Consider the following 18,738-nt stretch of genomic DNA (forward strand, 5'->3'; position numbering starts at 1 on the left):
GCAAGAATCAAAGCTTGATTTGAAACAACGCTTGAGAAATAAAGGTTGCAACGCATGGTTTGTCAATTTACAAGGTGAATTAACTATTTGACTTTTGGTTAAGTATCCTGCAGTTATTTAAATAGCTCTGCTTCCAGTTACAAGCAGAGCAATGCTGTGAAGAGCAGCCCAGTTACTTATTTTAAGTGAGTTGCTATATGCAAAAATGCCAACCTTGGATGACATTCTAGAGCATATTGGGGAATTTGACTTGTTCCAGAAGCGAGCCTTCTTTGTCTTATGCCTGCTGTCTGCATCCTTCACCCCTATTTACGTGGGTGTCGTCTTCCTGGGGTTCACTCCTGAACACCGCTGTCTCAGTCCTGGAGTTGCCGAGTTGAGCAGCCGATGTGGCTGGAGTCTAGAAGAGGAGCTGAATTACACCGTTCCAGAGCAGGGGAGACATGGGGAGTCTCTCTCTAGTCAGTGCAGGAGATACGACGTGGACTGGAACACAACTGGCCTCAGTTGCACAAACCCCTTAGAAAACTTCACCGGTTATGGCAACAGGAGCAATATCCTGCTCACCCCCTGTCAAGGTGGCTGGGTTTATGATTCTTCAGGATCATCCATCGTGACTGAGGTAAGACAAACTTAAACAAGGAGCAAGGGTCCATGGTTACTCAGGTATTTGCAAACTGAAAAAATCCCAAATAGTAATTTTCTGAAGGAGGAAACATGTATGTCAGCTAGTAGTCTCACCTCAGCATGTACATAGACTGAGTATAATTCCCAGTAACAATGCTAACACTAGATCTGGTTGAAGAGTACAAAAAGTGAACTATGAATATATTTGTGAGGAAAAATAGTAAGTACACTGTGCTATTATTTGCCGGGTCATGTTACTAGTTTTTCAGGAATAGTCAGAAGACTGGAAGTTTATTCATAAAAATGTTCACAAATCCTGAAAGTTTCATTAATTTCCATACAAATGATTATGCACATTTCCATCATTTGCTATTCTCTTGTTTAAATGTTTCAGTCATCCATGCACGGGCCTGCTTTACAGATAGTGTGAAAAGTTAGCAGCATTTAAAGCAAATACAAGTTAGTGAACTGCTTTTCATGCTAAAATAGATTAAAACAAAAAGCCGTGTCTGACTACATTTCAGAACAAAATGGGTTTTTTAAGTTTTTTTTTTTAATAAACAGGGGGAAAGAGATATTTAACCACAATATTTACTCAGAAAACTACAACGCTAGTTTTTTGCACCAATTTTCACCCATTTTTTTCAACACTAATAAATTCCCAGGACATTTTAAACAAAATAAAAGCTGAAAATGAAGGGCTTTACACGTGACCTAGCTGACTGATCTTGCCCATGAATAATAAACAATGTCAAAAGACACAATGAAGAAAAAATTGGAAATTTGGTCAAATTGGCAAATATTTACATATAACAAACACAGTAATAGATAATGGGGACAAGGGAAAAAAGATCTGCAAACAGAGAAAAAGGCTACATTTGTCACATAACTAATTTGCAATGGGTAATTTAACTGGCTCTAGTTAACATAGATGCCTCCCCTGCTCCATTCTTCAGGATGAGAATCCAGCCTGTAAGTGAGCATGTGTGGTGAGCAGTTTCCGAAGTGAGCAAGTTGTAAGGGGGAAGGAGCTCTGAAGACCTTTTAAGGTGAACCCAGGGGTATCCTCCTCCAGGAAAAATTTTTAACCTACAGTACTGTCCATTTGCTGCAATCTAGTATATTCCAAAGGCAACAAAAATGTTCTTCAGAAGATTCTACAAACCAGAGATAAAAGTAATCACTGGAAAAGATGGTTTAGCAGTATCCAGAAAGAGGATGGAATGTTCATCAAATGCAAGGAAACCCCTTCACCAACCATGCTGTCTGTGACGGGTTGGACCCCCCTTTCCAGAGTGCCACTTGATGTGCTGGGGTCCCACTGAGCCCACCTGTCCCACTAGCCTGGGTCTCCCACACACACTTTGTGCTCCTGTGTCAGGCTCTCAAGCCCCCTTCCAGCACACACACATAGGGAAACACCTAGCTGTAGAATCTCAGAGTCTGTGACCAGCTCTCTGTGGGAGACCCAGCTAGGGGATTGCCCATTGCTCCTGTGGATACATCCTCTGGAGTGTAAACTCAAAATTATATGGCCTTGCACTGTACAGAGATCTATATAGAATTACGCTCATGAAAATCACCCCCTCCCTCAATGTGGAGGAAGATATGCACAGCTTTTGCCCACCCCTGCCCCCCCAGTTATAAATTACATAAACTGAGTTTTTAATAAACAAGAAACAAGTTTATTAACCACACCAGTGTAAATTGTAAGTGTTTATAAGGAACAGCAAACAGATCAAAGCAGATTATTGAGCAAATAAAACAAAACACCCAACTAAGCTTAATACACTAAGGAATACTGGTGACAAATAATAATTTATCACTCTATATGTTGTTTCAAGCAGGTTACAGAGTTTCTTGATGGTAAACTGCACTGCTTGCAGCTTAAATCTTCTGGGATTCCTTTTCCAGGCTGCCCTTTCTTGCCTGGACTCAGCCCCCGTCTCCCCCAGCTTAGTTCCTTTATTTCTTCAGGTGTTTTCAGCAGTCTTCCTTCTTGAGTGGGGAAGGAGTGAAGAAGAGCCCTGATTACCTCACTCCCCAGCCTTAAATATGTTTTACATATGACAGGAATCTTTTGTTTCCTATCCCATCCCCTTCCAGTGGAAAAATACCAACTCAAGTTGGAACGCTGTACCAGGTGACTTGATCACATGACATTGTAGTGTCAAAGCAGCATCCCAGGAAGCTTGTCAGGAAGGTGGAAGATTAGAACTTTGAAGATACTATTGTCCTTCTTAATGACCCATCCAGGCTAATTGCTTACTGTCTAGTGGGAGTTCCCCTAAGCACACACACAGTTGTAAATGTTACATAGTCAATATTCCTAGAAATAAAAGTGAAACCGGTGGAGAGGAATGCAAAAATAAACCAATAGCATGAGTGTTGAAAAGTAAATTGAATATTTTCAAATGCTTTGTGAGGTGTTAGCAACATAAGAAAGGAATTTGGTTTAAATATTATTTTACCTGATTGTGTCCTGTTAGCCTTGTTTATACACAGTGCTGGATTGTGATGAGTTGAAATTGCTCTACAATATGAGGTAGGCATTAGTGTATTACAAGGCAGTATTTCCCAGTGGGTAGAACACTGGACTGGGAACAGTAAATCTGGGTTCTATTCCCAGCTCAGCCACTGGCCTGTCGTGTGACAGTGGACAAGTCACTTTCCCCTCACAGTGCATCAGTTTCCCCAGCTGTAAGCTGGAGGATATACTTTATCTCCTGTGTAAAACATTTCGAGATCTAATGATGAAAAATGCTACATAAGAGCTTGCTATTGTCACTATCAATGCAGACAAATACGTTGAAGGTATATGCTGAGAGTTGAATTTGTGCTGTGAACTCCAGAAAGCCAATCAGACAGCAAGTAGTATAAAGAAGGAGACTAACAATAGTCCACGCACTATTATAATACCAGCTTGATCTGCATTGATGCTGCGTTCCCTTTAGGTAATCCTGCCTTGAAAGAGGCAAAGATCCAGAGAAATGATTCGGAGCATGTGGGGAGGGTATATATCACAGGGGGAGAGGCTAAAGAGATTACAACGGATAATTTGGATGGCAGATGAGAAAAAGCAGATGTGATGGATGCTATAAAGCAATGGGAAATGGTAAGAAGTCTTAGTGCATGTTTTTCCCCTTCTCTTAAATGAGAAAGAGAAAATACTATTGAATTAAACACCGACACATAGAAACAAAAGGAAATGAGTTAAACATTGGATAAAGTGGAATCTGTGGAACTTGTGGTCATAGGATGTTATTGAGGCACAGAACCTAAGAACTTAAGAAAAGGTTAGACATGGGCAAGAAAGTTATATGGACTAAGTGTTCTAAGGTGGGGAGCAGAAAATAAGGACATCCCCCACCTAATACCTGGTCCTTTTTCTGTTTTGTCATTGACTTGAATGAGAGTAAAATTGTGCCTGTAATACAGTATTAAACATTCAGTATTCAACATTAAATGCTTTCCAGAGAGACCACTGATGGGAGACCAGTCTTGGCCACAACTTAAAAGCTTGGTCTACACACAGCTATTTTTGGGGCACTAGCATGAGTCCCGCTGTCCAGGTGTGGGATGCTGTGGGCTGTGTAGACATACCCTATGTTTCTGTTGCTCAGTGAGTCACAGCGAAGTTACAGAGTACATGTTTGCTGTGAATAAAAGTGAAGTAAACTCTGCTGCTGGGCTTTGTGCCAGCGCTAATTAGAAGCTGGAGAGCAGATTGCTCTGCTTCGCTCTGGCAGGACCCATTGTATCACACCTAAAGACTCTATTAAGCAGCAAATATGAACCCATAGCCAGTGGCCCATGGATGCCCCCACAGACATTACTCTCTTCACAGCTGCTGGGTTAAACCTCAGTTCAGGAGCTCAGAGTTTGAAAATATCTTTACCTGCTGCTGAAAGCTGCATTGGGCAATCCTCCTAGCATCCAGCAGCCATGCAAACCCCCATGGTGCTGCGAAGCCCTATAAGCCAATCTAAAGCTAATGAAAGGCATCCGGGTGATACCACAGATTATATGGCTGCAGCCAGAAAATGTAATGCACTCCTAAATCAAAGCCATAAATGCCTAACTTCAAGCCAGAACTAATGGACACTTCCTCCACGCAGAGTCACTACATATAGACAAGAATGAATCCGAGTAACATCTCTGCAGCATCACACAGTTTCAGTTGCTAGATAAATTGCGGTGAACAAACCACAAAGTCTAGAGGTTTGGCAAGATAAACTGATAAAGATTTAAGCGTTTTTCCAAATTTATCCAAAATTACAGGCAGATTAATTTTTTTAAGATTCCCTCCTCTTTCTCCCTACACCCTCACCCCGGGAAGCAATTATGTGATATTCAGAGATATAATAGAAATCACAGAAATTTCGGGCTGGAAGGGACCTTGAGAAGTCATCAAGTCCAGCCCACTGTGGTAAGGCAAGACCAAGTGAACCTAGACCACCCCTGAGAAATGTTTGTCTAATCTGTTCTTAAAAACCTACAATGATGGGAATGCCACAATCTCCTTTGAAAGCCTATTCCAGAGCTTAACTATCCATATAGTTAGAAAGTTTTTCCTAATATCTAACCTCAATCTCCCTTGCTGCAGATTAAACCCATTACTTCCTGTCCTACCTTCAGTGGATACAGAAAACAATTGAGACAGTCTTCTTTATAACCGCCAGTAACAAATTTGAAGACTTATGTCCTTCTGCCTCTGTTTTCTTTTCTCAAAACTAAACGATCAATTTCTTTAACCTTTTCCCCTTAGGTCAGGTTTTCTAAACCTTTTATCATTTGTGTAGCTCTCCTCTGGACTCTCTCTAATTTATCCATATCTTTCCTCTTCCCCTCTTTCCCAGAACTGGACACAGGACTCCAGCTGAGGCCTCACCAGTGCCAAGTCGAGCAGGACAATTACCTCTGGAGTCTCACATGAAACACTCCTCTTAATACACCCCCAAAACATATTAGCCTTTTTCACATTGTTGACTCATTCAATTTGTGATCCATTATAACTCAGATCCTTTTCTGCAGTATTACCCCTTAGCTAGTTATTCCCTGTTTTGTACTTGTGCACTCGAGTTTTCCTTCGTAAGTGAAGTACATTGCATTTTCTTTATTGAATTTCATCTTGTTGATTTCTGATCAGTTCTATAATTTGCCAAGGTTGTTTTGAATTCTAATCCTGTCTTCCAAAGTACTTGATACCCTTCCCAGCTTGATGTCATCTGCAAATTTTATAAGTGTACGTTTCCATTATCTAAGTCATTAATGAAAACATTGAATAGTACATGACCCAGGACTGATTCCCTATGCTGGACCCAACTAGATACACCTTCCCAGTTTGACAGCAAACCATTGACAACTATTCTTTAAATATGGTCTTTCAACCAGTTGTGCACTGACCTTACCATAATTCCATCTAGACCACATTTCCCTAGTTTGCATATAGAATGTCATGTGGGGCTGTCAAAAGCCTTACTAAAATCAAGATATAGCACATGTACTGCTTCCCCCCATCCACTAAGCCAGTAACCCTATCAAGGAAAGAAATTAGGTTGTTTTTACATGATTTGTTCTTAACAAACCCATTCTGACTATTCCTTATAACCCTATTATCCTCTCAGTGCTTACAAATTGATTGTTTAATAATTGTTCTGGTATCTTTCCAGGTACCCAAATTCGGATAACTGGTTGTCAAGGTTCCTTTCCCACTCTGAACTTTAGGGTACAGATGTGGGGACCTGCATGGACACTTCTAAGCTTAATTACCAGCTTAGATCTGGTATTGCTGCCACCATCCAGATCCTCCATCTGGAACATGCCCTTTCCTCTCAAAACCTTCCCCTTCCAGGGTAGCCTTGAGAGACTTTTTCACCAAGTTCCTGGTGAACACCAATCCAACCCCTTGGATCTTAACAAAAGGAGAATAACCATCCCCCCTCTTTTCCCCCACTAATTCCTGGTGAGTCCAGATCCAATCCCCTTGGATCTAAAAAACAAGGAAAAATCACTCAGGTATTAAGAAACAGGCTTTTAATTAAAGAAAAGAAAGGTAAAAGAAAATCATCTGGGAGAGATTAGCATACCAGCTACTCTCACAGACAACAGATTCAAAACACAGAGGAGGTTCCCCGGGCACAAATTTAGTTACACAAAAAATACCCAAATACCCAATTTTAATAATTCCCTCAATGGTACCAAGACAAGTTACAAAGAAAATAAACATAAACCTGTTTATCCCTTTCTAAAACTTACTACTCTGATAAGAGGCTGGTTCCTTGAACTTTTTCACTCCGGCTGAAACTGAAAACTAACAAAGGAAAAACTTCCCTTCTTCCTTTTGAAACATCTTGTTCCCCCATTGGTTCCTCTGGTCAGGTGTCAGCTAGGCTAGGTGAACTTCTTAACCCTTTACAGGTAAAAGAGGCATTAACCCTTAACTATCTGTTTATGACACTGGTCTATAATTCCTAAGGTCCCCTTTGTTCCCTTTTTTGAAGATAGGTACCATGTTTGTCCTTCTCCATCCTCCTGGAGTTCTCAAAGAAAATTGCCAACGGTTCTGATATTGCTTCAGCTAGTTCCGGAAGTACCCTAGGATGAATTTGCATCAGACCTTGCTGACTTGAATATATCTAACTTATCTAAATACTCTTTAACCTGTTCTTTCCCTATTTTGGCTTGCACTCCTTCCTCACATAATTAATATTAATTGTGCTGAGTATCTGGTCACCATTAGTGAAGACTGAAGTAAAATAGGCATTGAACACCTCAGCTTTCTTGATGTCATCAGTTATTAGCTCTCCTTTCCCACTAAGTAGAGCATCTACACTGTCCTTTGCCTTTGTCTTACTCATAGTATATTTAAAAAAACCTTTCTTATTGCCTTTTATGTCCCTTGCTAGACTTAACTCATTTTTTGCTTTAGCCTTTTCTGACTTTGTCCCAACACATTTGTGCTGTTCTTTTGTATTTCTCCTTAGAAATTCATCCTTTTCTACTTTTTGTAAGATTCCTTTTTGATTTTCAGGTCACTAAAGAGCTCCTGTGGAAGCCATATTAGCCTCTTACGGCTATGCCAATCTTTCCTTTGCATCAGGATAGATCACACTGAAATTGTGCCTTTGATATTGTCTCCTTGAGAAACTGCCAGCTCTCCTGAATGACTTTATCCCTTAGATTTTCTTTCTATGGGACCTTACCTACCAGTTTTCTGAGTTTCTTAGACTCTGCTGCTCACTCCTTCCTTTCTTAGAATCCTGAAATCTATAATTTCACAGTCACCTTCCACCTTCAGATTTCCACCAATTCCTCCCAGTTAGTCAGAATCAAATCTAAAATGGCTGTCCCACTGGTTACATCCTCAGCTTTCTGAAACAGAATGTTGTCCCCAATACATTTCAAGAACTTATTAGAAATTTTGCATTTTGCAAGATTACTTTTCCAACAGATATCTGCGTAGTTAAAGTCCCTGATTACTACCAGATCTTCTGGTTTGGATTTTTCTGTTTGTTCTAGAAAATACCTCATCCACCTCCTTTTCCTGATTCAGTGGTCTCTAGTAGACTCCTACCATGACATCACCCCTATTTTTTCTCTTTTTATCCCTACCCAGAGATTTTCAACTGGTCTGGTTGTCACTTCCTTCTGGACCTCAGAGCAAGTGTATATATTCTTGATGTATAATGCAACAGCTTCTCCCTTTTTTCCTGCCAGAACTTCCAGAACAAGCTATATCACTCTACAAGACCAATATTCCAGTCACAAGGTTTATCCCACCAAGCCTCTGTGATGCTAGTTGTCATTATTTAGCTAATGTACGAATATTTCCAGTTTGTCCTATGTATTCCCCATGTTCCTTGCATTTGTATATAGATATGTAAGATGTTGAGCAGATTTTCCCCACTGATTTCTCTTGTTGCTCTTACGACCCAATACTAACTTTGTCCTCCCAAACCGCTAGCCCTCTGTTAAGATCACTTTTTTTTTTATACTTACCTGTAGGCCTTTGTCATCTCTCCCCTTTGAACCTAGATTAAAGCTCTCCTCACTAGGTTGGTGAGACAGTTTGCAAAGATGCTCTTCCTCTTCTTAGTGAGGTGGAGTCCGTCTCTTCCCAGCAGACCTCCTCCTAGGAACAGCCTCCCAAGGGTGCAGGATGCCAAGCCCTCCTGTTGACACTGTCTGCACAGCCATGCATTCATCTCCAGTACGCACGTGTCCCTGCTTGGACCCTCACCCTTCACTAGAGTAGTATTTTTCTGGAAATTGAGTCAAATTGGGCAAAATGTATTTCAGTGATGTTGGTTAAAAGAATTAGGTCATTTCATTTCTGGAAAATTTTCAGTGTGTGTTTCATCATATCTCAAAACAGCTGGGCCATGCCTAATGTTGTGGAGTGTCTGTTCTCCCTGTTCTAACACTGATGTGCCTCTGCAGTTTAACCTGGTTTGTGAGGACTCCTGGAAGCTGGATCTCTTTCAGTCTTGTGTGAACATTGGATTTTTTATTGGCTCCATAAGCATTGGCTACATAGCAGACAGGTACGTGAGGGATGAAACATTCACTTTGGGTATTTAACATTCATATTTTTAAACACCACATATGATTGAAGGGTAAATGTACACACTGAAAAACTAATTCAAAAGATCACTCAGTCACTTAAAATGGAGTAGTTCCTGGTGGCTGAAATATCTTATTTCCTAAAATATATGGTTCTGATCAGTGGCTCTGTAAAAATGTCATATCCCAGAAGCCAGGACTGGAAGAGCAGGTGGATCACTGCAACTGCCATTTAGAAGCTTCGGTTAGTGCAAAATAAGACTTCTTAGAGGTGTTAGTTCGAAGGAGTATATTAGACCTATTCATAGACTCAGCTGGTTTCTGGGCAAAATCCAAGGTGCTCATTTTGATCTGTAAAGTCTTATGTGTTTTGTACCCTGGCTACCATAAAGACCACCTCCCCTCTTATGCAATGTTTGAGATCAGCTATAGTACTCCTAGTTTGCCCCTGCAGTTTAGATCTGGAACTGCTGAAGGCCCCTAGGGCATTCTTAGAAGATGGACCTTCAGTCTGGCATTTTCTGTTGGCTTTGCAACGCCCTTTGGCTGACCCTTAGGACATAATTCAAAATGGCCTGTTTATGTGGGATATGATAGAAGGGGGTATCTGAGTGACTTGAGCTGCTGCTGTTATTGAGCGGAAAGAAGAAATTGACTTTGGCTGTCATTTGTCACTCTGCTATTTTTGTTAGTGTACATTTATTGTACTGGGTTGCAGAGTTTTGACTGGAGGTGCATTTTTATAAATCAAATAACTAAATAAATGGTTCTCCATTAAACCAAACCAAAATGTCTTTCCAGCATTGTAATAAGCCTGTTTCTTTTGGAAACATTTGCTTTTGAATATCAGTGGAGCCACTATACCACCAATGGAGAGACAACTGCAGATCCAATATGAAATTTCTGAGCACTATAGCTGGGGAAGGATGACTGGAATGAGGCAAAAATTAGGGTCACTGCATAGGTCAATGGAGAAACTACTGTAGCATAGAAGAAGAACTACAGATCAATGTAGTGCAAGTCAGACAGCCACCGCAGGATGTTTCCAGAGCACATTAACCAGGTCAGTAATTGTTCGTGCTAAGAAAATGTGCAAACACATAGGTGAAAGGAGTTTGTAAGAACTCACCACGGTCACTGTAAATGGAAAATCTTGGTGGAGGGAACCACAAAGCAATTCCTGTCTTCATTAAAAGCAGGGGGAAAATCATATGAGAAAAGGAGATATAAGGACAGAGACTCTATGCCTGCTGGGAATCCCCAGCAGGCCTAGAGTTGGAATAGCTGGCTCCTCTGTGAAACTCCCCTGGCTGCAGCTCTCAGTGTTGAGGGCAAGTTGTGGGCGAGGGGAAGCATGGACGGAGCATTTTGTGCTCTTTCTATGCCAATTGACAGCTGGACCACTGAAGGCCATAGCCAGCCAGTGTAAACTAGAACAGCACCCAGCCCCAGCAGACAAACCAGCCCCAGGATTAGGATGTCACATCTGGCTGCTTGGCATTTTCTCACCCAGCTGAGACCAGCTGTGAAGGCAGCGGAGTTAAACAATGACTGCAGCACGTACTTTCCTCCTTTTAAAATCCAAGTCAACATGTATCCCAGAAAAGAGCCATCACTTCTCCAAAATTCTTGCTTCTTCTGTGCAACCCAGGGAACTACAGCTGCTATCTGCTATACGTCACACAACTTGGACTTTGAGAATATCTAAAAATGCACAGCAGTGGCTTGACTTTCTCCCCTCTTGATTATTATGCACATATATGGGCACAGGAGGGGGTACCCTATAAAATGAGTGGGAAATTAATCAAAATGCTGTAGGTGGTACAGGAACAATCCAGAAGCATTTCTCAGTATTCTTTCCCTAGCAAAATGGATGGTTCTATCAGCAATTCTCTCTTTACAGGAGGACTACAGGTGTTACAATACAAGGTTAGACTGTATGTACATGAGAAACTGCTCTGAACAAAACTTGCGAGAAGAAAAAACAGATCTTTCAATAAAATGAATTCAAAAAGTATTGCTTTGCAACCAGCATGACTCAGCCACATGAAAATGTGCTCTTCAGTTATGTTTTGCACAATGTAATGCATGTCATGATCACAGATACATTTGTTTCTCTGCAGGTTTGGTCGTAAATTATGCCTGTTAATTACAATCCTTGTCAATTCCATTTCTGGAGTTCTCATGGCCTTTGCACCAAGCTACAAGTGGATGCTGATCTATCGTTTCATCCAAGGACTGGTCAGCAAGGGGGGCTGGTTAACAGGCTACATATTGAGTAAGACAGATTGCAATTACCACTCGGGGTGAATAAAGCCCCGGGTGTAGAAGTAGGGCTGAACAGATTTGTTCCAATACAGCTGAATGTAAGGAATTATTAGCTCACTGGGTAACACACTGAAAAATGAAGTTCATTTCAGTCATTGAAAAACTGCATTCTACACTCAAAACCAAGATTTATGTCAAAATCACATTTTCTTTTCAGATGAGACAGTATCAGGGCTTTTATATCCAAGTCTTTGAGAAGTTACACATATTGGAAGAAGATAGTTTGGGAAAATACTGTGCCTTCCCACATTAACAAGCATATGTTCAAATAAACACCCATATAAGGACATGGATTAATTGGAAAAGCTGTCAAAGGCAGGTTAAATTTTAAGGGTATGCCTACAGCTGGGAGTGAGCCCAGGAAGATCCAGGGCTAGTCACCATAGTATGGACTGCAGGAGTTGGATGGGCTTCTATTTAGGTGCCTCGCCTGCGTCACTGGCCATGTCATAACGTCCACACTACTATTTTTAGAACGCTAGCTCAAGCACGTCTGTCTACCCGGGCTGGGAGACACGCTCCCAGCTGCAGTGAACACACAGAGAACAGAGTGAGTGGGGCTGGCCTCGAAGGGTAGTGAGTAATGTCATATCCAAATTGAAGTTTTTGTTCCCCAGACTTTTTGTGGTTCCATGACTTGAGACCTTATAAAAAAAACCTTACTTCCAGACAAGGTAAGGTTACCGCATGACAATATTAGACTTCCTTTTTACATTTAGAAAACCAAAGCACTTAAATGCAGGAACCAAATAGGTAAACACATCCCCTGTCCTCATAATATGTTAATGGATGAAATCCTGGCCCTACTGATGTCAATGGAAAAACTCCCCTTCACTTCAATGAAGTACACCAAGTACAAAGAAATGCATATTTCATCACAACTCAATGCCCTTAACTCTGACACAATAAATACTCTTCTTTCATATGAAATCTCAAATTGAGAACATACCACTAAGCCCTTTCTGAAAAAAAGAAATCTAAAAATTAAATATGCACACAGTAATGATACTGAACAGCTTCTAATAGAAGTCCACATAAACATACATCAACAATGTTTTATACTTTATTAAACTACATACACAACATTCTCAAGAAACATCAATTATAAGTTCTCTACCTCCTCCCCTGTCCTCTCCCCGCCAGAACTAGTGCCATTTTCCACTTAGCGGTATTCATGTAAAAAAATAAATATTTAGATACCAAAATCACTGTTAGAAATTTACTGTGGTTTAGTAACATCCAAACTTTTCAAAAAGTCTACGTATTTCTGTTCATGAAACATGACAAATTTGTAGAATTTGATTTTTAAATAGTTACTCTACATCACTGAAGAGAACTCAGTTTAAAGGCTTCTAGATAGGACAGAAGTTTTACAAGATCATAAATTCTAGAATCTATAAAAAATTTTATGGTTTTAAATTAGGGGATCTAGGTTCTCCAATGTCTAAATTTATTTATCACCGATTATTTTCTACCTTGATTTGTGTTATCTTTTTAGTCACAGAATTTGTTGGCTTAAGCTATAGAAGGACAGTAGGAATTGTTTACCAAGTAGCCTTTACTGTTGGACTCCTCGTACTCTCTGCTATTGCTTATATGGTTCCTCACTGGAGATGGCTGCAGCTCACTGTTACTCTGCCAAACTTTTTCTTCTTGCTCTATTACTGGTAAGCAAATTTATATTTCACCTAAGAACAAAAATACAAAATGGAGATTTTAGTTCACAGTTTGAGCTCCTTTTGACAATGTTAGTTTACTGTTAGGGCTAGTCAAAAGGTTTCAGCTGCAACATTTAACCATTAAAAATGGTGTTTCACCAGGACTGAAAATTTTCCACAGGAAAGGATCAATTTCTGCAGAACTTTCCATTAGAAAAACCTAAATGAAACCTTCTATTTCATGTCAGGTCGACATTAACTTCTGTGTCTACCAAAGCCACTGCGCTGATTCATGGGATTTGTAGTTTAAGGCCCTGGTCCTCCAACTGGACTATATCTCCCTTGGTGCATGGCAGTCTTTCTCTGCTGCTGAGCCATTGCAGTATGTCATGGGAGTCCCATAAGAATCAATCACAGGAAAAGACCACCTTGCATCATAGCACACGTAGTTCAACCAGGGTGCATGGCCTATAGGAGATAATGGGGGCATTAAGGACCCAAAACAACTCACATAAGGTATCCCAGTGTCTGAAGCAGACATACACACTAATGTCAACCTGATCCAAAACAGAATGTCTCGACTTTTCTGAATTTAAATTTTTTGGAACTTGTTCTGCAAAAAGTTTTGATATTTTGACTTTTCTTCCTGATTCAGGATGAAAAGAAATGTTGAGATATTGGAGTTCCCAGGGGATGGAAATTCCATTTTTCCATTAGCTCTACTTTGCACTCGATTAGACAGCTAACCTGAAATTTTAGAATATTCCGCACAAAAAAATCTACCATACCTTGAATGCAGTGTTATGGTCAATCTAGCACTCAGTGTTGTTAATGAGTGAAGAGGTTGTTATCTAACAATGTAAGATGCTCTATTCCATTCTATCATCCATAGCAAGGGTGCTGCATCTCCAGCACCTCCTCTGTACATTTAGCCCCAGAATGGCAATAACAAAACATTAGACACTAGGTCACTATTCTAGCCTTATTTAGCGATGAGGTTGGGATTCTAATCCAGGTCTGAATTTTGCATGTCATCTCACTCCTTCCAGGCTTGTTTTTTTTTTTTAATCTGGAGGCTTCAGTTTGATCCATTAGAGAGCTAGGGGCCAGATGTAAAATTCAATAGTACATCTGGGCTTGAACTCCCCACCACCCACTATTACCCCATGCACAGAGTTCCAAGGGCTCTCTCTAGACCCATCTCTAGCAGTGAGATTTAACATTTGAAACATGGGTGTCTTTAAGCAGTGGGAAAGATGAGGATGGTGATTTGTAACTTTTAAAAAGTTATTCATTCAGTTTAAGAGCATATTTATTAGTACTATTCAATATTTTAATTAACAACTTGGATAATGGAGTGGAGAGTATACTTATAAAATTGGAAGATGACATCAAGCTGGGGGAAGAGGGGTGCTATTAATTTGAAGGACAGGATTAGAACTGAAGACAACCTTAATAAATTGGAGAATTTGTCTGAAATCAACAAGATGAAATTCAGTAAAGACAAGTGCAAAGTACTCCACTCAGGAGGGGAAAATCAAATGCACAACTACAAAATGGGGAATCCCTGGTTATGCAGTAGTAGTACTGAAAAGGATCTGGGGGTTATAGTGGATCACAAATTGAATATATGTCAACAATGTGATGCAGATGAGAAAAAGGCGAATACAATTTGGCGGAGTTATTAACAGGAATGTCATATATAAGACACGAGAGGTCATTGTTCCACTCTGTGCAGCACTGGTGAGGCCTCAGTGGAGTACTGTGTCCAGTTTGGGGCGGAACTTTAGGAAAGATGTGGACAAACTCAGGAAAGTACAGAGTAGAGCTACATAAATGAGAAAAGGTTTAGAAAACCTAACCTACGAGAAAAGACTGAAAAACTGGTCATGTTTAGTCTTGAGAAAAGAAGAGTGACAGGGGTGGGTAATCTGATAGCTTCCTTCAAAGCGAATCATAGAAATGTAGGGCTGGAAGGGTTCTCTAGAGATCATCAAGTCCAGCCCCTTTTGCTGGAGTAAGATCAAGTAAACCTAGAGCAGCGGCTCTCAAACTTTTGTGCTGGGGACCCCTTTCACATAGCAAACCCCTGAGTGTGACTCCCCCTTATAAATTAAAAATATATAAAAATGTTTTTAACACCATTATAAATGCTGGAGGAAAAGTAGGATTTGGGGTTGCGGTTGACAGCTCGTGACCCCCCTTATGTAATAACCTCAAGGCCCCCTGAGGGGTCTCGACCCCCAGTTTGAGAACCCCTGACCTAGACCATCCCTGCCATGTGTTTGTCCAACCAGTTCTTAAACAAATATAAGTAGGACGATGATCAGTTGTTGTCCATGTCCACTGAAGGTAGGGCAAGAAGTCATGGGTTTAATCTGCAGCAAGGGAGATTTAGATCAGATTTAGGAAAAACTTTCTAACTATAAGGGTAGTTAAGCACTGGAATAGGCTTCCAAGGGAGGTTGTTGAATCCTCATCACTGAAGGTTTTTAAGAACAGATTAGATATACACCTGTCTAAGATGGAGTAGGTACACTTGGTCCTGTCTCAGTTCAGGGTTTCATTAGATGACCTGCTGAGGTCCCTTCCAGCCCAACATTTTTATGATTCTATTGGTTTAAAATGGCAAACAAAGATAACAAATCTGCAAACATTTTGTCAGAATTTCGGCAAAAAGTTTCATCACAATTTCACAATCTAGAAAAATGTCAATCCCTTCTCATATTTTATGGACAGAATTTTTTTACATTTCAAAATATACCAAACTGGGTTTTTTCCCTAAAAGCCAAATGATGTCATCATAAACAGAAGACTTAAGTAAGAATAGAAAGTTTATTTTACCTCCATATTTGGCACTGGCCTGACCACTGATGGAATATGTGTCTAGTTCTGATGTCCACAAACTGCAAGAATGTTGATAAATTGGAGAGGGTTCAGAGAAGAGCCATGGGAAAGGTTTAGAAAACCTGCTTTATACTGATTGAGCTCCTTGAGTGTCTCTGTTTAGCTTAGCCTTCTCTTTGTTAAAGAGTGACTAGCACAGTTTATAAGTACCTATGTGGGGAACAAATATTTAACAATAGGCTCTTCAATCTACACAGATCCAATGGCAGGAAGTTAAAACTAGACAAATTCAGACTGGAAAAGACATGAAATTTTTTTTTAAAACAGTGAGATAATTAATCACAGGAACAATTTACCAAGGGTTGTGGGGGATTCTCCATCACTAGTAATTTTTAAATCAAGATTGAACATTTTTCTAAAAGATATGCTCTCGGAATTATTTTGGAGGAGTTCTCTGGCTTGTGTTATACAAGAGGATAGAGTAGATGATCACAATGATCTCTTGTGGCCTTGGAAATGGTGAACCTGAGAGTAGCTAAGCATCCTCACCCTCCCATGACTTCAGCTGGAGTTATGGGTGTCCTGTACCCCTTAACGTCCTATCAACAGAAACTCAATTTAGTTTGAATACACAGTGTTACAGTGACATATTTTGTTTCCACATACCTGTGCCTGGTTGCTTGTGTTGCAGGTGTCTGCCAGAGTCACCAAGGTGGCTGATAGCTCAACAGAAAAATGACAAAGCCATGAAAATTATTAACCGTATTGCCAAGGGAAATGGGAAAAAAGTGCCTCCCTCTTTATGTATGTATGATCATGTATTTTTTCCTGGGTGTGTAATTACAAGCAAACAATGCTATATATTTAGGATTGCTCTGAATCCAGAACAGGGAGCAAACTGACAAGCCAAAGTGCTGCAAATCTGCAAAGTGGAGTTGAGTGGTTTTCTTCTGTGAAAGCCTTGGATATTAAAACACACTCATATGAATGAAGACTCCTATAAATATTCCAATAGCCAAAATGAGTTCTTCCTCTTATGAAGTATCAAGCAGTATTCAACCAACCAGATCACATCTGACTGAAAATTCCAAAGTATCTTTTATTCATTTATTGTTTTTAAAAAGAAATGTTGCTTCATTTAATGAGGTGGCTTTGGTACAGACAGACAGCTGGGGGAAAGGGTGGGCTGTTTAAGTGTCCACACTTCCCCTCAGTTTTTGATTACTTTACAGACAACTCTTAATTGGTAAATGAAAAATTCCAGAAATGATGCTTATGTTGATCCAATGAAAATAAACAAGGCCAAACTCCCCAGACTCTCACCCCCTAACCTCTTCCTTAATGTCCCTCTGGTTCTTTCCTAGAGTCTCAACCCTGAAGAGGAAGATGGGGAAAAGCTGAGCCCTTCATTTCTAGACTTGGTCAGAACACCTCAGATAAGGAAACATACACTCATTTTGATGTACACTTGGTAAGAGAGGGTAATGTGGTTTTCATTTCAAAGCATTAAACCACCCCCCATCATCCCCCACATAGTTACTTTTGCTCTGTTTTCCTCAAATGGCCCTTGACTGGCAGTGATTCTTAATTCTTTGAATAATCTATCCCTTTGCAAACTTGGCTTGAATTGGGCTCTGCTCTCTGCCTAGGTTCACAAGCTCTGTTCTGTACCAGGGGCTCATCATGCACATGGGGATTGCTGGTGGGAACATTTATCTGGATTTCTTCTATTCTGCACTGGTTGAATTTCCAGCCGCCCTCATACTCATACTCACAATTGATCGCATTGGCCGTCGCTATCCCTGGGCTACAGCAAATCTGGTGGCAGGGGCTGCTTGCCTTATTACAGCTTTCATCCCAGACGGTGAGTTACTCAAGCTTTTGTTAGTCTGTGTCACCGTTACCCCTGAGAGAGTGTGAGTGTTCTGGAGAACTGAAAAGACCACTTTTGCTATTATAGTCCACATCAGTGTTGCAATTCAATGGGAACAAATTATAGGTATTTTTCCACAAGCATTGGTGAAGATAAAAATTACCAATCATTTCCCCCCTCTCTAAGAGCTTTTTATAAAGCAAGTGCTGAAAAAAGGGGCACATAATGGGCTAAATTTCCCAAATGGCTTCAACTCAGCCTGCAAATTTACACATGCAAGTTCACAAGCACACCGTCTTGGCCAGATATGTCTTTGTACACCCCAAATTTTGTATTTGCACACATACAAAACTGGTACACACCTAACCTGATGGACAATCCCAGTGACAGACCCCAGGATCTTACGAATTTTAATATGCTCTTTTACATGTATAATCTCAGGTGCACCAGTCACTTAAGATTTAATACATAATATATCTTCCCCAAACTTTTACGTACAGCCCAAAAACTGAGCTCAGCTGACAGAACAAACTCATTTTAAAACAGTGATCGAACACTTCCTGGTTTATACAAGGAGGTGATGTACTCTAATCAATTAGATTTGTGGCTAGAGCTAGGAAATCCTGAGTTCTAATCTTAGTTCTGTGTGTATGTGGCCCTTGGGCAAGCGACTTTATCTTTGTTGCTTTCATTTTACAAATAGGGAAACGAAGAGATCACTGCTTACCCTATCACCCAGGAGTGTTGTGGGGGTCAGTTACTTTATGACTGTACAGCACACTGACAAATCTAAAATGCTTAAAAAACTCTGAAGTATTAGTATTGCAAACTGATATGGGG

The 18,738-nt window shown here is 40.4% G+C and overlaps 1 protein-coding gene across 1 annotated transcript in view; it reads left to right on the forward strand.

Annotated features, from left to right (window-relative positions):
- The first annotated feature begins 205 nt into the window (after positions 1-205).
- The window catches only part of LOC127048959 (solute carrier family 22 member 2-like), a 28,412-nt gene continuing 9,879 nt past the window's right edge, over positions 206-18,738 (forward strand). The window contains exons 1-7 of the mRNA XM_050949113.1: positions 206-622; positions 9,070-9,173; positions 11,316-11,470; positions 13,019-13,187; positions 16,717-16,833; positions 17,392-17,496; positions 17,675-17,889. Coding sequence (XP_050805070.1) covers positions 206-622; positions 9,070-9,173; positions 11,316-11,470; positions 13,019-13,187; positions 16,717-16,833; positions 17,392-17,496; positions 17,675-17,889 — 1,282 coding nt within the window. The remainder of the gene's footprint in view (positions 623-9,069; positions 9,174-11,315; positions 11,471-13,018; positions 13,188-16,716; positions 16,834-17,391; positions 17,497-17,674; positions 17,890-18,738) is intronic.

Source organism: Gopherus flavomarginatus, chromosome 4, assembly GCF_025201925.1.
Source record: "Gopherus flavomarginatus isolate rGopFla2 chromosome 4, rGopFla2.mat.asm, whole genome shotgun sequence".
NCBI classification, from domain to species: Eukaryota; Metazoa; Chordata; order Testudines; family Testudinidae; genus Gopherus; species Gopherus flavomarginatus.